Raw genomic sequence first — 20,695 nt, 5'->3', positions numbered from 1 at the left:
CTATAGTTTTGTGTATGGTAAAGTCTTGTACAGTGATTAGAACACCTAGTTTAAGACACAAACCTACCCTGAATATAAAAGATTCCATTGCTGAGTGATTTGCAACACACACTATACCTTAAGGGTCTAATTCAGTCTCCTAGTTATGAAGTCACTGTTAGATTCAGGATAGACAGTAATGACTAACCAGACTCCAAATCCCTCAACATCTGCATAGTACCTGGCACAGGATGGACATTTAATGTTTAGTGAATAAATATGCAATCTGCCAATGGAAGGAAGGAAGGAAAAATGACACTACCCACTTGTGTTTGAAGAATAACAGAGTTAGCAGATAAGGAGGTTGTGTATCTGACTTTTGACCTGCATGTCAGTTCTCCGGACTATGTTATATAAACATAACATCATTAGGCTGCCTATTTCTGCTAAACATGGAATTTATTGGTATAGTTTGGTACAACTTTAGTCCTATCTTTCCCAATCCCAGGCATGTTAACAATCCTTGAAAAATCCTGCTACATTAGTTTGGAGGAAAATACATCCAGATGAACATGTTTCAAGACATACTAGAAAATTATTCCTATCAAAACATCCTTTTTCTGTGTCAGTTACCTCATTTCTAATGCAGTGCACATCAATCTAATGTCAGTGTGAATACACATCAACCAGGTGCTGGCTTTCTAAAGTGATTCCTTTGCAGATGCCAAAATGACAGTCCTGGGGTGGTGAACAGAGAGACCAAGGTGAAGCCATGCATGCTGCCACATGTCTCTGGATCATCTCCTTCTCCTACGCAGTGTTCAATCTTTGATTAACAATTGCAAATGACCCCAATAGAGAGGGAAGACAGTTAAGAAGACAAGCAAAGGGAACTGGAAAGCTATGCAAAATTGCAATGTCTGGCTGAGCCCTGAGGGGTATCCTTATTTGGATGCATTGGCCACAAGCATGGTGACATTAAGGACTGGAGGCCAACGTGGACATCAGAATAGGAGGACTTCCCAGGCAGATGAGGAGCAGGTATGACTGCTTCACAGACACCTCCCAAAGACATGCTATGGGCAGTGGGTTGATCCATGGGAAACTGGATCTGATCTGTCTCATACCAAGCTAAGGAAACAAGGATAACAAGGAATTTTTCTCTGCCTTGATTTTTTTCAATATGTGGGTTTAGAGTTGGATGGAAGCCAGCTTTTAAGTGACCCTGGTAAGATTTGTAATGATAATATTTAAAATGAAAGAAGGAAAGAATAAGCTTGCCTGAAACAGAACACACAATAATGGGCAGGAGAGTTTAGTACTAAGGTGTGACTCTTTCACCCCGGAAATGCATTTCTACTTTTCTGTTTCATAAACTGACCTGTAGCTTTAACTCACTACTTTTACACCAGACCCTATTACAGGAGTTGCAAAGAGACAAACTGAACTGCACATTTGCAGTTTATTAACATACGTAAGCACTGTGCCAATACATTTACATGATAAGTAGAAGGCTCAGAAGGGTCCCAACAAATCAGGCAGCAGTTTGCTGCCAGGTAAGACAGTCTTGCCAGGGACTCAGTAGCATTCAGGTCCAGCAAGGGGCAGCCACTTCTTCAAGGTTCTTTGATGGTATCCAGTGCCTTGAAGGACACAGAAGAAGTCCATCTACCCTTCTGCTTGGACTCTCTGCTAGTTGACACAGTTCTTTGTGATTCTTCGACTTCTGTCCATCTGTTGGATGCTGTCTGTTACATTAATGGTGACTTCTTTTGCAGACATTCTCTTAGCATCTCTTTTAGCCTGTTAAGTTGAAAACAGTGAATTGAGTTACTAGGAAATGTAAACCAAAGAAAATGACTGAGGCAAGTCTCAATCAATTTAGAGGTTTATTTTGCCCCAGTTGACAGTGTGCCTGGGAAAAAGGGACACAAATCACAGGAACATTTGTGATCTGTGCAAAAACTCCCAAAGAGGGTTTGAGGACTTCAATATTTAAGGGGGAAAGAGTGGGCAGTAGGCGAAAGAGGAAAGGAAAAGGGAGGTTAGAGAAAAGGGGCAAACAGTTACATTCTTTTGAGGCTTTGATGAGCATTCACTGAATCTACATTCTATATGTGAGAGGAAGGGATAGAGAAACAGTCAAATATGCATTCATCTCATGCTCAATGAACTTGCATTTTTACATAAGATAAAAGAAACATAGAATAGTTAATGAGTAAAATGTGCATTTGTCTCAAGTGAGCAGAAGGATGACTCCTAGTCCTGTCTTTGTCCCACACCTGTGAAGATAAGCTGTTAATTTACATGGGGTGAAATCCAACAGAAATCTGTTTTAGGGTAAAGATCTTAGGGTCCACAAGGAATTTCTTTGTGAGAAATTGTGAGGGAGTCCCCCAGAAAGGTATGTGGCCTTCTGTCTTTGCAGTTATCTATTTAGGAACAAAATGGAAGGCAGTTTTGGGTGACTTAACTCCTAAGCTTAACTTTTCCCTTTGGCATAGTGAGTTTGAAGTCCTGAGATTTTTATTTTCCTTTCACAGAAATATGCGAAGGTCCTCACAATTTGCATTAATCTCTTGAGATTATCACAAATACACACACACACACACACACACACACACAGAGGAAGGATGATCCACACAAGAACGCATGCACATATGCTTCCTATCAGAGGTTTCTTTGTTGAATCTTTAATACCAACACAGCACAGAGCCTGGAACAGGGCATGTTCATTAAAACATTGTTGAGTGGCCGGACGTGGTGGCTCACGCCTGTAATCTCAGCACTTTGGGAGGCTGAGGCAGGTGGATCACGAGGTCAGGAGATCGAGACCATCCTGGCTAATACAGTCTCTACTAAAAATACAAAAATTAGCTGGGCATGGTGGCGGGTGCCTGTAGTCCCAGCTACTCGGGAGGCTGAGGCAGAAGAATTACGTGAACCCGGGAGATGGAGCTTGCAGTGAGCCGAGATCGCACCACTGCACTCCAGCCTGGGCAACAGAGTGAGACTCTGTCTCAAAAAAAAAAAAAGAAAAAAAAAAAAGAACCACTGCTGAGTGAATGCGTGAATGAGCTACGGTCCATCAAAGGATAACGTGAAAGTTTTCATAGTTGGCTTTAGTAGAGTGGTTAAGAGTTTGAGCTTTGGAGTCAGAGAGACTTTGGTTCAAATACTGGCTATATGATTTCACTATGGGCAAGTTTTTTCTAACCTCTCTAACCCTTATCTATAAAATGGGGAATAATAATATTATCTCTCTCACAAGATTTTGGTATGGATTAAATAAGGTAATGCATGTAAGGCTCTTAGTACAATGCCTGTCACTAAATGAAAATGGGAAAAAATAACCTTAAAAAGTAGGATAGACTATCCACTTCTAACTAAGGATTAACCAGTGACAAAAGTTCTGAATTAATATTAAACATTAAAGCATTAATTAAATTGTAGGTTCTTTAAGTATGTGTGTCCAGTCCCTGACTTTCCATCCCCCACAATGAGAAAACAACTTTGGTGAGGGGCAGTCTTGTGCCAATTCTTGTGATTGTGTCCTGGGGGTGAATACGAGTGAGCCTGTGAGTTGCCTCCACTAGTGGATGCACACAGTTATTTGCTGCCCAGCCCCACTCCAGAAAGGACCTGCTGCCTACTGCAGGGAGAACAGTCAGCGAGTAGCCTCCAGTCGTCCCTTTAGGGGACAGCATCAGCTGCAGAGAGCCACCTCACTCAAGTTCATGCCCTTCCCAAGATGGCCCAATGTGCAGGTAAATGGAAGGGCATAAAGGTCTGACCATTTGGGCCCTAAACAGGTCAGCTCCCACAAGCCATTTAGCTGCACGGGGCAGGGGTGGCTGGACTTCTCCCTTAACTCACTCCTGCTTCCATCACCCCTTTCCACAGGTGTTGGCCTCGAGGGCACTTCCTAACATCCTGTGTGATGACATCTGGGTCTGCCTCCTGGGAACATAGTCTGCCTCAGATCCTGTGGGAACACCCCTCCAGGCATGAGCATCTCCTTGTGCTGGGTGTTGAGAGACGCGCATTTTTCATACAACATGGCCCCTGAACACAAGCAAACTACTTCCTCTGTAGTGCATCCAAATTAATGGTGAACTATTGCACTGATGGAGAAAAATCTATTGTTCTGTTGTATTTATTAACAAATGATATGTATGTTTCTAACATGTCACATAAATCCTGTGTCCTTGTGTAGCTGATGGCGACATCCCTCTCCAGATTCCCTTTACTCTGCCAGAGCATCCCTCCCAGCTGCTGTGACTGTTGGCTGCTAACTGCTCACAGCACACTCTTCTTTTGAGAACTGCCCACATCCGATTGGAGCCACCCCCTCCAGGAATGCCAAACAGGCCCATGTCCTGGAGAGGCCCATATCCCATGCCTGATTGTTAGGATACAAAAGGCTGCCCTTTTTGTCTTTTGGGGGTACAAATCCATGGTGCTTTGTGTGCCCCACGGCTCCTTGCAGTCAGGCTGTGGCTAGACTATAGCTGTTCAGCTGACTGAACTCACACATTTGCTGAATCTGATCTTCTGCCCTGCCCTGCTTCCTCCACTACCACGCAGGTTTCACCTGAGAGTACTTTTTCAATTACTTGCATCCTTTCAATTACTTGCATCCTTATCTCAGGTTCTGCTTCTAGGGAACCTAACCAAAGATAACACTTTATGGGTGATTTGAGAAACATTTAAGGATAATTTTGACTCTACATAATTTTAGTCTTATCTATTGATTTCATGAGATAGGATGTCACTGCTTTCCTCTGTGTGTTCCTAGTGCCTAGCACAGTTCTGAGACATCATAAGCTCTCAGTTTAACTTTGTTTGAATAAGTGAATGAATGAATGAATAAATGCACTACACTTGTCAGTGTACCCTTGCTTTAACAACCAGTAGGCAATACTGTTTAGGGCTCAGTCTTACACTCAGGTTTTCTGAGCCTGAACTGGCACCAGGGCTAGCAAAGACTTTTATGGGCTTATTTTTCCCACAAAGCAGAGAACTGATAAAATCACACAACCTTGAAACTAAGCATTTCTTGTTATTTGTCTGTAACTCCTCCTGTCCTTTAAAGCATTCTTTCTAAGAGTAGTGAGGACTAAGCTCTGATTTTTTAAAATCTTGCCCAAATTCCTAAGGGGTCTGGAGAGTCATGCCCTACAAACCATAAATTCTCATCAGATGGGTTTTATTTAACCCTGTATATTGTGACTTATGCCATGATATACATGCCAATCTGACTCTGGCATAACAAGGAAGAAAATAAAAATATTTTACCCCAAAACGTTTTTCTGCCATATTTTGAAACGGTCCTGCAAAGCCATCCCTTGGGGGAAAACTCCACATTCTGTAGAGAATCCCCTTTCCCCTTCCTTTTGTCTTCCTTCCTTCCTTTCTAGATCCAGGCGATAATCAACTAAGTGCTAGGTGCCCTTTTAGGTAGGATAAGAAACATTTTACAACCTGCTCTCCCTGAAGTCTGCTATCTGAGAGCTTCCTCTGCACAACAAAACTTGCTCTCCGCAATTCTTTATCTTAACCTGAACATTTCCTTTCTATTGATCCTAGATCTTCAGATAAATGCAACCAATTGTCTACCAGAAAATGTTTAAATTTACCTATAGCCTAGAAGCCCCCGCCCCCTGTCCACCCACTCTGCTTTAAGTTGTCCTGCCTTTCTGAACCAAACCAATGTATTTCTTAAATGTATTTGATTGATGTCTCATGCCTCCCTAAAATATACAAAACCAAGCTGTGCCCTGCCCACCTTGGGCACATGTTCTTGGGACATCCTGAGGGTTGTGTCATGGGCCATGGTCACTCATATTTGGCTCAGAATAAATCTCTTCAAATATTTTACAGTTTGACTGTTTTCATCAACAGTAGTTATTTCATTTTCTGAGTTCACATTGCACTATCCCATGCCTGCTAAACACACACACACACAGAGGCACACAGATGCACACGCACGTATGCACACACACACAAAGCGTTGTGAAGGAAAAGACAGTGATTCTGTTTCCTGAAGAAAACCGTGGTGATTATGAGACCAATTCCGTCTGACTTCCACTTCCGGCGTCGCTACATAGCTTTAAGGACTGGGGCATGGAATACAATGCAGAGGCTTCTTTAAAGTGAGCCAAATTGACAGTAGCATTCCCTTCAAACTGGTGGGAGGCAAGAGGGCTTTCCAGAATGGAAATGGAAATGTTCCAAACTGCAGAAATGCTTTTCTTTAGAAAAGACTGTTGGTAAGATTTCACAAAAGTTTATTAAAGGTGATACACAGATGATACAAAGCTCTCTATTTCACTCTGTACTTCTAAGCTTAAAAATCTAAGCAAAAGGCCGGGCGCGGTGGCTCAAGCCTGTAATCCCAGCACTTTGGGAGGCCGAGACGGGCGCATCACGAGGTCAGCAGATCGAGACCATCGTGGCTAACACGGTGAAACCCCGTCTCTACTAAAAAATACAAAAAACTAGCTGGGCGAGGTGGTGGGCGCCTGTAGTCCCAGCTACTCGGGAGGCTGAGGCAGGAGAATGGCATAAACCCGGGAGGCGGAGCTTGCAGTGAGCCGAGATCCAGTCACTGCACTCCAGCCTGGGCGACAGAGTGAGACTCCGTCTCAAAAAAAAAAAAAAAAAAAAAAAAAAAAATCTAAGCAAAAATCCAGTAGTTGGATTTCCAAGCCTATTTAAGAGGCTACAAAGTAGTCATTCCTATAACAGCCACAGATATATGTAATTGTAACCCAATTACAATAGGGCCATTTCTTAAATCTGTATATCATAAGCCTGCACAATGGAAATGTTCAGAGCACAAGCTTTGGGGCCAGATAGACCTGGGCATGGAGCAAGCCTTTGCTACCAGTTAGCTGCAACAAGACATGTTGCTTTGACATTTGAGTTTCAGTTCTATTATCTGAAAAATGAAGGAAATAATGCCTGCTTTTTACTTTTCTTTGAGAGAATTAAGTATGTCACATAACATTGAGAGGGTTACCAACTTCTCCTAGTTTATTCTGGTTTATCCAGGGCCGATAATTTTTTTTTTTTTTTTTTTTTTTTTTTTTTTTTTTTTTTTGAGAGAGAGTTTCACTCTGTTGCTAGGCTGGAGTGCAGTGGCGCCATGTTGGCTCACTGCAACCTCCGCCTCCCGGGTTCAAGAGATTCTCCTGCCTCAGCCTCCTGAGTAGCTGGGACTACAGGTGTGAGCCATGCCTAGCTAATTTTTGTATTTTTAGTAGAGATGGGGGTCTCACAATGTTGGCCAGGATGGTCTTGATCTCCTGACCTTGTGATCTGCCCGCCTCAGCCTCCCAAAGTGCTGGGATTATAGGCGTGAGCCACCGCCACGCCCGGCCTGCCAAAAAGTTTTAAAACTAAACATCCTGCATCACAGAAACCTACTCAGGCCCCAGCAAACCAGGATGGTTAGTCACATCAATTATAGCTATTAACATTAATTTTATTTGTAAAAAGATGATGTCAAACAGCAAATTAAAATATAAAGCCCCATTATACTGAAACGAGGACTACTGCTACTACTACTTCTAAATGGCAACAACAATAACTCTAAAAGTTGTGCTTCCGGATAAAGGACAAACTGGAGTTCTGTAACTCCGATGATATAGGACTCAAAAGGTTCCAAGCCATAAACAAATCCACTTTCAAATAATGACACTGCATTTAAGTTAGCATATTGAACAATTAGAATAACAATGCATTTTCTCAGAAACGTTTTATGAAAGAGAAGCTTTTGAATCTGAGATATCGACAGAAAAGTACCCAACCAAAAGCAGCCATGAGGATGTTCAAGAGGTTGGTAGTCGTTGCAATTGAGGACTAAACTCTGATTTATTTTATCTTGCCCAAATTTCTATCTAAGGGGCCTGGGGAGTCATGACCTACAAACCATAAATTCTCATCAGATAGGTTTTGTTCAACCCTGTATATTATGTCTACTTTCCAGTCTCTCTCTGGCATAACAAGGAAGAAAATCAAAATATTTTACCCCAAAATATATTTCCTTGCCATATCTTGAAATCGCCCCACAGAGTCTCTTGTGGGAAAAATCCATATTCTATAGAGAATCCTTTTTCCCCTTTGTTTTCCTTCCTTCCTTCCCAGATCCAGGAGGTAATCATTTAAGAGCCAGCCACCCCTTTAAGTCTGTAAAAAATTTACAACCTGCTCTCTCTAAAGTCTGCCATCTAAGAACTTCCTCTACACAATAAAACTTGGTCTCCACAATCCTTTTTCTTAACCTAAACATTCCTTTCTATGGCTCCCAGGTCTTTAGACAAACTCAACCAATTGTCAACCAGAAAATGTTTAAATTTACCTATAGCCTGGAAGCCTCCACCCCCCGCCTGCCCACTCTGCTTTGAGTTGTCCTGCCTTTTTAAACCAAACCAATGTATTTCTTAAACGTATTTGATGGATGTCTCATGCCTCCCTAAAATATATAAAACCAAGCTGTGCCCCAACCACCTCATGCACATATTCTCAGGATCTCCTGAGGGCTGTGTCATGGGCCATGGTCACTCATATTTGGTTCAGAATAAATCTCTTCAAATATTTTACAGAGTTTGACTCTTTTCATCAACACGATCTAGTTACAACTCAAAAACCTTAGATTTCAAGCCCAAACAAGAGAGAAAGAAGATGAGAAAAAGAACTATCATGCCAGATATTTTATCTAGAAGTTTGGAGAAGTGAGATGTTTTGCCCTCCGCCGAGAAGAGCAACATAAATACAAGAAACAATCACACCATTTTGCCCCTCAGTGCCTGTGATGCTTTATACAACATATTTTTTCCTCTGATGTAGTTTTCAGCCAGCCAAACCTTTTTATTGAATATCACGCCCCCGTCCCTTTTTAATGACAAGAAAAGAAAATGTGTTTCTATTGCAATTACTGGCTTAAAAAAAAAAGTATGGCCCCCAATTCCATAATGAGAGGAGCCTAATTGGCACCTTTTTCTCGTGCAGCCACACCAATCCTTCCTCTACTTCTAACATTCTTGTTTTGTGAGTTTTATCACCATTGACTCTTGTTAATGGGCCACCTCTGGTTTCTCACCTAGTTTTACAGCTTTTCAACTCTTTCCTTACCTCATTTTAATTTCTGCAGCTTTAGTACCCATGAATCATAGATTTTAGTCTTCTTGATACTGCCTCTTTAATTAAAAGTAGTCTGCCATTTCTTAAGGGTAACCAGATTGGCCGTGATAACCTCTTGCCAGTCTCTGACCCAGACGGACTTGTTTATCTTGGGGTTCAGATGTCAATAATTAGCCTGTTTCCTGTGGAGGTTGGGACAGCTTGGCTGCCCCTGGAGACCTGGATTCAGGACTGCAGCTACCTTTGTTCAGCCTTTTCTCACTTTCCCCACAGATGGAAATAGAGATGTTCTCAGCTTTGCTTGAACTCCACAAATATATCTGTACCTAATATGGATTATGCAAACCTTTTCATAGTTCTTCACAGACAACAAAGAAAAGCACGGCTTCTGAGATTATGATGTGTGAGACACCAATTTTTCTGTGTAAGTAGTATTTTTAATTATAAAAGGAAGACATAATTATGGCAAAAAGAAATTCAACGAGTAAAGAAAGGCTTCTAGTGCCTTCCCTAGAGATAATTATGACTAATAATTTCTTACGGAATGTTGCAGGGATTTTCTAGGCATATACAAGCATAGGGCTCTATTATTCTCTCTCCCTATATTCTTTACTTCCTTCCTGGCCTTTAACCACAGTTTAAATTATGCATTTATTTTTTAACTTATTTTTTACTTTCTTCTCATATTGTAAACTTCAAGACAGTAGGAACCTAGTCTATTTTGTTTATTATAGTATTGCCAGACTCTAATTTAGTGCCTGTCGCATAATAGACACCCAATAAATAACTTGACCATGAACACATGTGTGAAGATAAATCTTCAGAAAGAAAAGAAAAGGAAAATCCCTAGGAACAGAAACTGTGTGCATTGCCCTGCCTCAGTGTCCCAGAACTTTGCTACAAGATTTCAATTACATCCGTGATTAATCATTCTTTGCACCATTCCTGAGAGACAGGTGGGAATGTCACTGTATTCACTTTCTCAATGAGGCAGCTGAAACCAGTCAGGCAAATGCACTTAACTCAAGGCCAATGTCAATATTGGTGATGAGTCAAAAAAGATGGTGACCCCAGGTTTCATATCCCACCTCTCACAACTCTGCCAAGGCTCACTCTAAATTCTCCACCACTAAGTTTCAGATAATGGGAAGGAAGAACATGGGGCTTAGATGGAGACAGATCTGGGTTTGAATTTGAACACAGTCAAATCATGACTCCTTGGGCCATGTTGACCGGATATCTAGTTTCTGAGTCTCTGTTTTCCCAGGTAGGAAATGATGCTGCTTACCTTTTAGAGCTGTAAGGGTTAAAAATGATGTCATAGTGTCTGGCACGTTGCAGGCACTTCGAAATATTAGTTTTATCCTCTCTTCCTTCCCAAAAGATTAAAGACTAGAGTTTGACAGCTGCAACTCCAGATGTTTGACTTCTTTTCAGACAGGTCTCATGAGAGGAAGATACACGATAACACACCCTAGTTGTTCTCAAATTCTGTGAATTTATTTGCTGCTGCTTTGTGAATTTGTGCGGCATTAATGCAAGGTCAGTCAGGGGATATTCGATCTTAGCAACTCCACCAAGGGCCAGCTGCTAGCCTTGGAAGCCAGGGGTCAGACCATGCTGCAGGTAAAACTCTCAAGAATCCTGTAAGCCTGGAGCACATTCTATGCAGACCACAGTTCCCTTCCCCATCCACACTTAGACTTACTCACCCTGGGAGTTTGTATCAAGTGCCAAAAGGAGTTGTTGCTTTTCAACTTGAACCTCAGATAGAAGAACAGACATTAGGAAGGCAGCAGAACCTGCTTTAGAAAAGCAACTGGGCACCCACAGAACAGTCATCACAGGCTGGTGGTGCAGAGCCGGAATGGGTGGGGTCGAAGCTATGGGAACCTTTTCTAATCTGAGTGATGACTAGGCTGTCTCATTTAATCAACACGTAGGTAGCGAGTACCTGTTAGGTTCATAACCCTGAAGTAGGCTCAGGAGTCAAGGGAAGAATATAAAGAAAAATAAGGCAGTCTCTGCCCTGAGAGCCTTCTAGTTGAACTGGTTTGACTGCAGACCCTTAGACGAACACCGAGTCTTGCAAATCTCTACAAGAGGTAGCAGCCAGTAGGTAGGTGCACATCTCTGTGTTGCTAAATTCCTTCCTTTTTCCCCAGGCTTGCACTAGAGAGGACACCAAAGTGCCCTTCTAATAGCTTTCCCTCCCTTTGGTTTTCCCACAGGTTTCTGTTATTCTCTCCCTCCTTATAAGGTCCTGTTTTTGTTTTTCTAGGAGAGACTCATATTTACTTTCCAAACTCTTCCTTGATATGTCTCATATAAGTGTTATCCAGGAGAAATCCTGGGCTGGTCCTAATCTCCTTTCTTGATCAGGTCTCCTAGCTCTGTGGACCTTCACCTGTCTCTCCTAGACTGGGCCTTGCCTTGCCAATGATGTTGACCAGACACTGGGGGAGGGGGCAAGAGGAGGAGGAGGAGAAAACTCCTTAGCTGAGAATCAATCCCCCTGCTAATTCCTTTAGCACGGTCCAGTCACTTTGCCAATAATAATAAAGCAACTTGAAAATTTGTAGCTTCTGAAGACAGGAGGGTTCCCTGGAAGGCCAGCCACATGTCAGAGCCTTTTCCACTTGAGCTATGGTCACATATACATTTCTACTGTAGCTGAATACTTGAGGAGGTATTTTAAGCAGGGTGGGCGGGATGGGGGAAGGTGGGGAACAAGAGTCCTAAGCCCAAGGAAATGGCACATTCAGGTTAGAGAGTAAATGTTTGGAGGCAGCTCAAAGTTCCTGAACAACTAATTAGCGGGAGAAGACAAGCAACAACAGCGCTGCCTCTCATGTTTTTTGTTGAGCTCAGGTAGGGAGCTGGATGAAGGAGACCAAGCCAATGATTTATCAGACACTGTGGAGTCAGTAAGTCTCCAAATGACTGGGGAAATCAAGGTGCTGCAACAGAGAAAGAGAAAGAGCTCCCCACTGAGACGGTCAGTTCCAATTTGTGAAGGATCATTTTTGCCACAATCTTCTTGCCAGTTAACACCTATTAACACCAGGCATAAGGCGGCGGGGGGACTGGAGGGAATGGACAAAAAGGAAGATATGGTTTGTTTGATGGGACAGGAAGTGGAGAAGGGCTCCAAACACAAGGTGCAGTTGCTGACAGCCATGAGCAGCATTAGTTGCCCCATCACCCTTCGGAAAGCAGCTTAAACGTGAGGTGTCATCTGCGTTAAATAGAGTAGCTGCTACCCCTGACTAGTGACCTTCTACTTCCTTCATAGCACCATTCAGAGTCTATAAATGCTTTATTTATTCTATATTATTTGGCTCCCAACCCACCTCCATTAAAACTAGCAGCTGCTTCAGAGCAAAAGCCGTGTCTGTCTTTTCTACCCTTGGATCCTTGGCACTAGAACAGTGCCTGGCACCTAGACAGCACTCAATGAACATTTGATGAATGAATCCTAAGAGTAGTGATAGGAACTGATGAAAAATTTTCCAGGCCTAGCAAGGATTGCCTTTCACATACAAATTTGTTTTGTAAATCTGAATGGCAGCACTACAGTAGGCCTGTGGATGAGGACACATGCTTCATGAAAGGGGTCTTCTGGAGAAGGAAAGCTTTAAAAAAAAATGCCAAAGAACCACCAACCAGGTGGCCTGATGGCACCTAAGGGGAGCGCTGTGATATGCTAATAGCTCACATAGGGGTGTGATGGAAGACTGGAAGGGGCAAGCGGATACTGACTGAGCCAGATACTGAAAATGCACAAAGCTTTGGCCCAGAGTCTAAGAGACACACTAGGAAAAAACAGTATATCAAAGGCCCAGGAGGGAATAGGAAGAAAAGTATTTTCTCTGGGCAAATCGTAGGCAGTTGAGAGCCTGCCTGAGTGTTGGTATGAGATAGCACTGCTGACAGAAGCATCAATCACAGGTAAATTTAGCTTCTAAACTAACATCTTAGACAGAAAACCTTTGCCTTGGCTTTTGAGGGACTCAGAATGGCCAGTGACTGGTGAGGTCTCAAGATGTGAAGACCACTGATTATCTTCTAAATGTAAACCCTTAAAACTGAAGTTATCAGCTCCCTGATCTTATTTTGAAAATAGTTACAATACAGCCATGTTCACTTAATTATGAAAACAAAAGCTGCACAGGCTGCTCATAGATATGCATCATCTGCCCAGGGGTGCTGCGTTGGGCAGGTGTGTGTGGTCATCACTCCTCTGTGACAGTTTCCACTGCTGTTGAAGCCCTATGGGGGCTGACTCTGCCTGCCCCATTTTAAAGCCCCAAGAGTTCCCAAAATGTGTATGTGTGTATGTGTGTGTATGTGCGTGTATGCGTCTGGGGGGGGGGGTGTGTGTGTGTATGCGTCTGTGTGTGTGTGTATGTATGTGTGTGTATGCGTCTGGGTGTGTGTGTATGTGTGTGTATGCGTCTGTGTGTGTATGTGTGTGTGCATGTGTATGTATGTGTGAGTGTGTGCATATGTCTGTGCGTGTGTGTGTGTATGTGAGTGTGTGTGCACATGCATGTATGCGTGTGTGTGCATTTGTGTGTGTGAGTGTGTGCATGTATGTGTGTGTATGTGTGTGTGCGTGTGTGTATGTGCGTGTGTGTATGTGTGTGCACATGTGCAGTATTTGTGTGCACGTGTGTATGTGTGTATGTGTGTGTATGTGTGCGTGTGCTTGTGTATGTGCATGTCTGCGCATGTGTATGTGCATGTGTGGGTGTGTGTGTGTGTGTGTGCGCGTGTGTATGTGTATGTGAGTGTGTGTATGTGTGTGTGTGTACATGTGTGTGTGCATGGTATGCGTGTATGTATGTGCTTGTGTGTGTGCATGTGAGAGTGTGTGTATGTGTGAGTGTATGTGCATGTGTGTGTGTGGGCATGTGTGCATGATGTGCGTGTGTGCGTGGTGTGCATGTGTATGTCCGTGTGTGTGCATGTGTGTGTATGTGCGTGTGTATATGCATATGTGCATGTGCGCTGTATGTGCATGCATGTGTGTGTGCGTGTGTGCATGTCTGTGTGCATGTGTGTGCATGTGTATGTATATGTGTGTGTGCGTGTGTGCATGTGTATGCGTGTGTATGTATGTGTGTGTGTATGTGTGGGTGCATGTGTGTGTATAAGAGTGTGTGTGCGTGTGTGTGTGTATAAGAGTGTGTGTGTATGTGTGTGTGTGGGGGGGAGCATGGGGACCTACTTTCCCTAGCTATATCTGAGTACCAATTCCCATCTGTAAATGGAGACAACAATGTCAACATTTTAGAGTTATTGTGAGGATTAAGAGATAATATAACAAAGTGCTTAGCACCCTATGTCATACCTAGACCACACATGAATAAATATTTGCTACTGGCTGGGTGCAGTGGCTCACACCCGTTATCCTAGCACTTTGGGAGGCTGAGGCAGAAGGATTGCTTGAGCTCAGGAGTTTGAGACCAGCCTGGGCAACATAGTGAGATCTCCTCTCTGCAAATAATTAACAAATTGGCTGGGCCTGGTGGTGTGTGCCTATGGTCCCAGTTAGTTGGGAGGCTGCACTTGAGCCCAGGCACTGGAGGCTGCAGAGAGCAGTGACCAAACCACTGCACTCCAGCCTGGGTAATAGAGTGAGACCTGGTCTAAAAATAAGTAAATAAACAATAAATGAATAAGTAGTTGCTACCACAAGGAAGACAGACTAAGCACAACTTACTGATTTTTAATTCTTTTGTTCCGTAACTGAAACTCAATCACTGCTAGTTAGAGTATAAAGCAGCATAATCACTTTGGAAAACTATTTGTCAGCGTCTATGAAAGTCAAATATACCTCTGTCCTATGACCCAGCAATTCCACTCCCAAGTATATTCCCAAAAGAAGTGCTGTCCACCAAAGGACATGCACACAAACATTAAAAGCTGTGTTGTTCACAATAGCCCCAAACTGGAAATGACCCAAATGTTTATAAAGTAAAATGGTTAAATTGCAGTGTGTTCATATAAAGAAATATACATAACAATGAAAATGAGAAAATTATTGCAACTCAGAACAACATGGGTGATTTTCACAAGGATAATGTTGAGCAAAAGAAACCAGACATGAAAAAGCTCACACTTGTATGATTCTATTTATAAAAGTCTCAAAAATAAATCAAACTGATCTATAATACTAGGAGTGAGAAGAATGGTGACATTGTGGATTTCTGGGCTGGTGATAATGTTCTATGTCTTCATCTGCCTGATGGTTACATGGATGTGCCACCTTACAAGAATTCATTGAAGTTATGAGTTGCATTTCTTTGTGTATGTATGTGGCATATGGTAGCCTGCATTATTGACCCTAATTCTTTGCTCTCTCTCCACTTTGGACAGAGTATGTTTCCCTGCTTGAAGTTGGGCTTGTCCATTTGACTTGCTTTGGCCAATGGGATATTAGTCGGTATGATGTGAGCAGAGACATGAAATGTGTTCAAGTAGTTTGGTTTTGCCCCCTTGTGTTTCTGCCGTAGTCATAAGAATATACCCCAGAAAGCTGCTGCTTTCTTGGCCTGGTTTCCAGAATAATACATATGGAACAGACTGAGCCAGCCCTTGAAAGGTCAGGCTGAGCCTATTTAAGTTACAGCTAACCATGGTGGCAGTGGTGGGGGTGGGGGGAGGTGTTGTCTCAAGCAACTGAATGTTGCTGTGTTTTGTTATGCAGCATTATTGAGGCAACAACTGACTAATACACTATTCATTTTTAAAATGTACTTGCAGCTCTTATGTTCTATCTTCTTAATAGAAACCTTTTCCAATTTAAAGTTACCAACATCCTTCTACAGCACTTATATGGCCTTATTCATGTAATACAATCAAAGGAACCTCAGTTTCCTTGTCTATAAAATGGGGATAATGCTTACTTCACAATGCTCTTAGGGGAACTTAAGGAGCCAGTACACTTAAAAGCACTTTGTATACTGCAAAACACAATTTTAAAGTGATGAATGAGGCGAGCAGAAAATGAGGTGGGGAAACAAGTGCATGGATCATGCCATCCACCAGGCAAAACTGCTTCCTCTTGACCACGGCTCGTCCTGGTTCAGAGGGTGAGGGCACAAATGTGGGGAGGAGACTAGAAGACAAATATCTGGGCCTGTGGTAGAGCAGTCACCACAAGGTCCAGACTGTCTTGAGAGATGGCAATGATGATTAGGTCTCTAGAAGGCCAGCTTATGCATAGGCAAAGTAGACAATACAGAACTCTAAGAAGGACACCACAACCCTGAAATCTACAACCCCCATTACCTTCTCCAGTGTCTGCAGGGCCCCCGTTAGTGTTTCATTTAAGTGGTTATGGCGCTGTGTGCCTAACTGTCCCCTGTTAATCCTAACTGCCATTCTTATCTATATCCCAGTTTATAAGAGCAGGCCCATCTGTTCACTCGTTTTGGTATTATTTCTATTGTGGGGATAATGAACCTGAGATTCTGAGAGCTTAGTGATTTCTGAAAGGCCCTTAGTTAATGAGCTTTAGAGATGAATTTGCAACAGGTTTTCTGACCAAAACTTAGAGAGGCAAACTCACTGATATGAGCAAGAATTCCATCATTAGATAATGAGTTGCACTCTCAGAAAACAGGTGGCATTGACCCGAGGGGACAGGACCAGTAAGTTTTTGGAACTGGGGGCTAAACCTGATTAAGCCTATCAAACTTAACCTGCATTGCTTGCTTTTAATCACTTACTTCTAGTTAATCTTAAAAACCTATATAGCTAAAAGTCCCATAGCTAACCAATCCACTAGCTTTGTTACAGACTACATATCTGACATATAGCTCACCACTGTAACAGTTGCTTAAAGTTGTTTTTCAGGAACTTGGGGTTAGCTCTTGTCCAGTTAAAGCCAGTTGAGATCACTGACCCTTCAACTGGGTTTGTAGAAATGCCCAAGAGGTGACATGTTGAAGTCAGAAGACCAAAACTCTTTCTGAAGATCATGCAAACACAGCCATTTTCTCAACATGAGTCCTGTGAAGAGCCATGAACCATGACTATGCAAGCACAGACTATTGATTATCTCATTTTCCCCCACTGCCAATCATCTTTTCCCATGCCTTAGACTACCCAGCTTCTTTATCCCATAGATAGCCCTAAACCCTATCTTTGTGGAGGCAGATTTGGGATCTGTTCTTCTGCCTCCTCACTTGGCTACCTCATGAATAAACTTTCTCTTTTGCAAAACTCATTGTTACAGTGATTGGTTTGCTGTGCACAGACAGAATGAGCCTGGTTCAGTATCATTTTGACAGAAGGATAGGATAAAATGGGGATGGAGCATAGGGTAAGCAGTGGATTTTGAAGGGGGTGGGGCATAGGGAAGACAAGGAAGTCAGAAGGAGGAACTGGGTGGAAGAGGAAGAGACTGCAGATGCCTGAGCCCAGCCTACTGAGAGCGTTCATTCTGGGCTGCCCCTCCTGTACCCATAAGAGGAGCTTCCCAAAAATAGCCCTTGGAGAAAAGAAAGGATGCCAGCCATGTCCAGGGACATGACTGCCCTGCCTCTTCCAACAGTCTGGGGATGATACTGTCACCACATTCTGCTATGAGAGCCACCCTTGGGGGCCCTTCCACTGCCCACCTGGTTGGAGGGCCTGAGTAAAATGCCAGGCTTGTTTCCAACAACTCTGGTCTTCTCTTTCCTTCCTCTGCCCACTCTCCACCCTGCCAACCCCTGAGACTGGCCAGCTGCCTGGCCTAAGACTGGTTCCTCTAACCAGCACAGTCCTCACCATCAACATGGTGACAGTGGCCACAGAAAAGAAGATCCTTGAATAAAGTTGTACCTAAGCAAACATACACATGGAAACAAAAAGCAGCAACCTTCAAGGCAGGGTTTTGGGGTGGGGTTTGCAGCAATTTTTACATGGGTGGGGTAGAGACTTTTTATTGCCAAGGTGAGCCATCCCTGGTCCCTCCCTGGACACAGCTGCTGTGTGGCTCTGCCCTGAAGCAAGCTCTGCCCCCATTCTCCAGTCCCCAGTTGATTCTGTGGCTGCAACCCTACCTCTGTGGTCTGAAGGCCATTCTGTTTCTGGGTCAGAGGGCCTGAGCTGAGGCTCTGGGGATTTGGGCACTGGGTCTCACAGTTCGTCTTCTTCTCTGGATTGGGTATTCCACCTGGGACTGTAGATCGGGGCACACCATTGGAGGACAGTCCATCTTCCAGCACGCCTGGGGGAGGTAAGCAGAGGATGGAACCAGAAGCTTGCACATGGCAGATGTTGCAAACAATCCCAAAATGGAGGAGAAAAAGATAGTCAAAATGAAAAAACAAAAGTTGGCAGAAATCCCACCATGCAGAGCTACGCTTTTCTATAACAACACGTACGCTTTTCACAAAAAGGAGATTTTAAAACAATTCTGTAACCTGAAATTTTTACTTAATGATACCTTGATGACTTTTTTCTATACCATTAAATAGTCTGCCATATTATTTTTCACATGTCTATGTCATCATTTATTTACCTAATCCCCTCTGCTTGGATATTTGTTTCCACATTTTCGTAATAAATCTTACCGTGATGAAACGCCTTGTGGTTAAAGCTTTATTTTAAATTACTTCCTTGGGATAAATTCCTAGAAGTGGGATTACTGGCTTGAAGGTTATATATTTGTTCTGTTTTGTTTTTTTAGAGAGAGGGTCTCACTCTGTTGTCTAGGCTGGAGTATAGTGGCATGATCATCACTTGCTCCAGTCTCAAACTCTTGGGCTCAAGCGATCCTCTCACCTCAGCTTTCCAAATAACTGGGACTAAAGGCATGTGTCACCATACCCAGCTAATTTTTGTATATTTTTTGTAGAGACAGGGTCTCACTATGTTGCCCAGGCTGGTCTTGAACTCCTAGCCTTGAGCAATCCTCCCATCTTGGTCTTCTAAAGTGCTGAAATTACAGGCATGAGACAACATGCTTGGCCAATACATACATTTTTTAAATAGCTCCATCTCAAAGTGTTGGACTGAGTATGTGTGCCTTTTACAACAAATGCCAAGAAATGATAGAAAGAAGTTTAAATAAATAGCCTCACTGAAAAGGAAGAGGACTACACTGAGGAATTAACAAAGGATGAAAATAATCTTATTGGAAAGAGAAAAGGTGGCCCAGGAAGCATGACAAGGAATGCCAAGTATGATGCCAGAAGCTGACAGAGTCTCTGCTGTAGTTACAGGGAGGCAAGGAGCAGCCAGGTAGCCCAGGCTTTCTACTCCTCCACCTGCTGAGGCCAGTCAGCAACAATAGAGGAGTCTGTGAGGGGCAAGGACTAGAGAGAAGGGCAGTGCTCTCAGGAGCTGGAGACACCTGACAGAAACAAAAACCCTGGTTAAGAAGACTGGTATTTTGAAAATAGTGCCAAGAGTTAGGCCAATAGTAGTTCCCATCCTTGCTCTCCAAATGGGTCTCTCAAATAGATGCAGATGACATTCTAGCAGGAAACTTCAGTTACAAAAATCATACAAAAACAAGAATGAGCAAACATTTGAGGAAGGGCAACACCATAAAAAAGAGACAACTAACTCTGCAATGGAGATCCCCAAAAGAAATGGAGTTAATATGGTATTCAGAAAAGAATTTTCAATAAGTGTAGTCAATCTGCTCAGATAAATGAAGACAATATAACCACAAAATGAGGATAAGAGTCACCCAAAAAGTTTCAGAGATATTTGAAATAATAATCTTAAATGTTGAAAGAAAAAATCCTCAATAGAGAAGCTGAACAACACGATAGACAGAAAGAGCAGTTTAGTGAGCTGAAAGGGCAGGCCAAGGAATCCTCTGTGGTAGCACAGAGGGCTGAATGTTATTAGGAAATGCAGGATAGAAATCTAGTAAATTAAACCTTGATCTAATAAGAGTTTTAGATGAGAGGCTAGAGAAGATTGAGGGGAAGCGATATCCACAGAAATGATAGATAAAGACTTCTTAGAACCAAAGAAAGATGTGAAACCTCAATTTGAAGTAGGCTACCAAATACTTGGCAAGATAAGTAAAAAGAGAAGCCCAACCTAAGACAGACCTTAGTGAAGTTTCAGAACATCAATTATATCAAGAACGGCTTCAGAAGAGGAAAAAATAAAACTCAAGAGTGATACTGACATCAACTTTTCATTCACCTTATGAAGACATCGTTTCATAAGAAGACTATGAAATGATGTTTTCAAGATTTCAAAGGATATACACATTTTTAAGTCTTTTGCAATATATTTTCAAATTTACCTCTACAAGTCTTTCTTCTGTTGACCATCTGTCAATAGTATATAAGACAGCAATATTCCCTAAATCCTGACAAATACTGAATATTTTCTTTTCTGGTTTTCATCTTTGTCAATTTAAGAGGTAAAATAAAGTATCTCATTGCTTGAATTAATGCTTCTTGATTTACTAAAGATGTTATATTATTTATATGCCTAATGACTAATTGTGTAGGTTTTTATTTTAATTGTAAAGTCATTTGTTTCTCTTTCCTTTGGAGTATTTGCCTGGGCTTGCTTTTAATCAAACGTAAAGAAAAACAAA

The 20,695-nt window shown here is 42.5% G+C and overlaps 1 protein-coding gene across 2 annotated transcripts in view; it reads right to left on the bottom strand.

Annotated features, from left to right (window-relative positions):
* Positions 1-419: 419 nt before the first annotated feature.
* Positions 420-20,695, bottom strand: part of BAALC (BAALC binder of MAP3K1 and KLF4) — an 81,799-nt gene continuing 61,523 nt past the window's right edge. Inside the window, exons 2-3 of one of the 2 annotated variants that reach the window (XM_008001269.3) lie at positions 18,186-18,352; positions 420-1,782 (exon numbers count right to left, since the gene is read on the bottom strand). In XM_008001269.3, coding sequence (XP_007999460.1) covers positions 1,672-1,782; positions 18,186-18,352 — 278 coding nt within the window. In that variant the 3' untranslated portion in view covers positions 420-1,671. The remainder of the gene's footprint in view (positions 1,783-18,185; positions 18,353-20,695) is intronic. The other variant, XM_038000214.2, reaches the window with a different exon arrangement.

This window comes from Chlorocebus sabaeus, chromosome 8 (genome assembly GCF_047675955.1).
Source record: "Chlorocebus sabaeus isolate Y175 chromosome 8, mChlSab1.0.hap1, whole genome shotgun sequence".
NCBI lineage: Eukaryota > Metazoa > Chordata > Mammalia > Primates > Cercopithecidae > Chlorocebus > Chlorocebus sabaeus.
The sequence above is the reverse complement of the archived record's forward strand: the minus strand, read 5'-3'. Positions and strand labels throughout refer to the sequence as shown.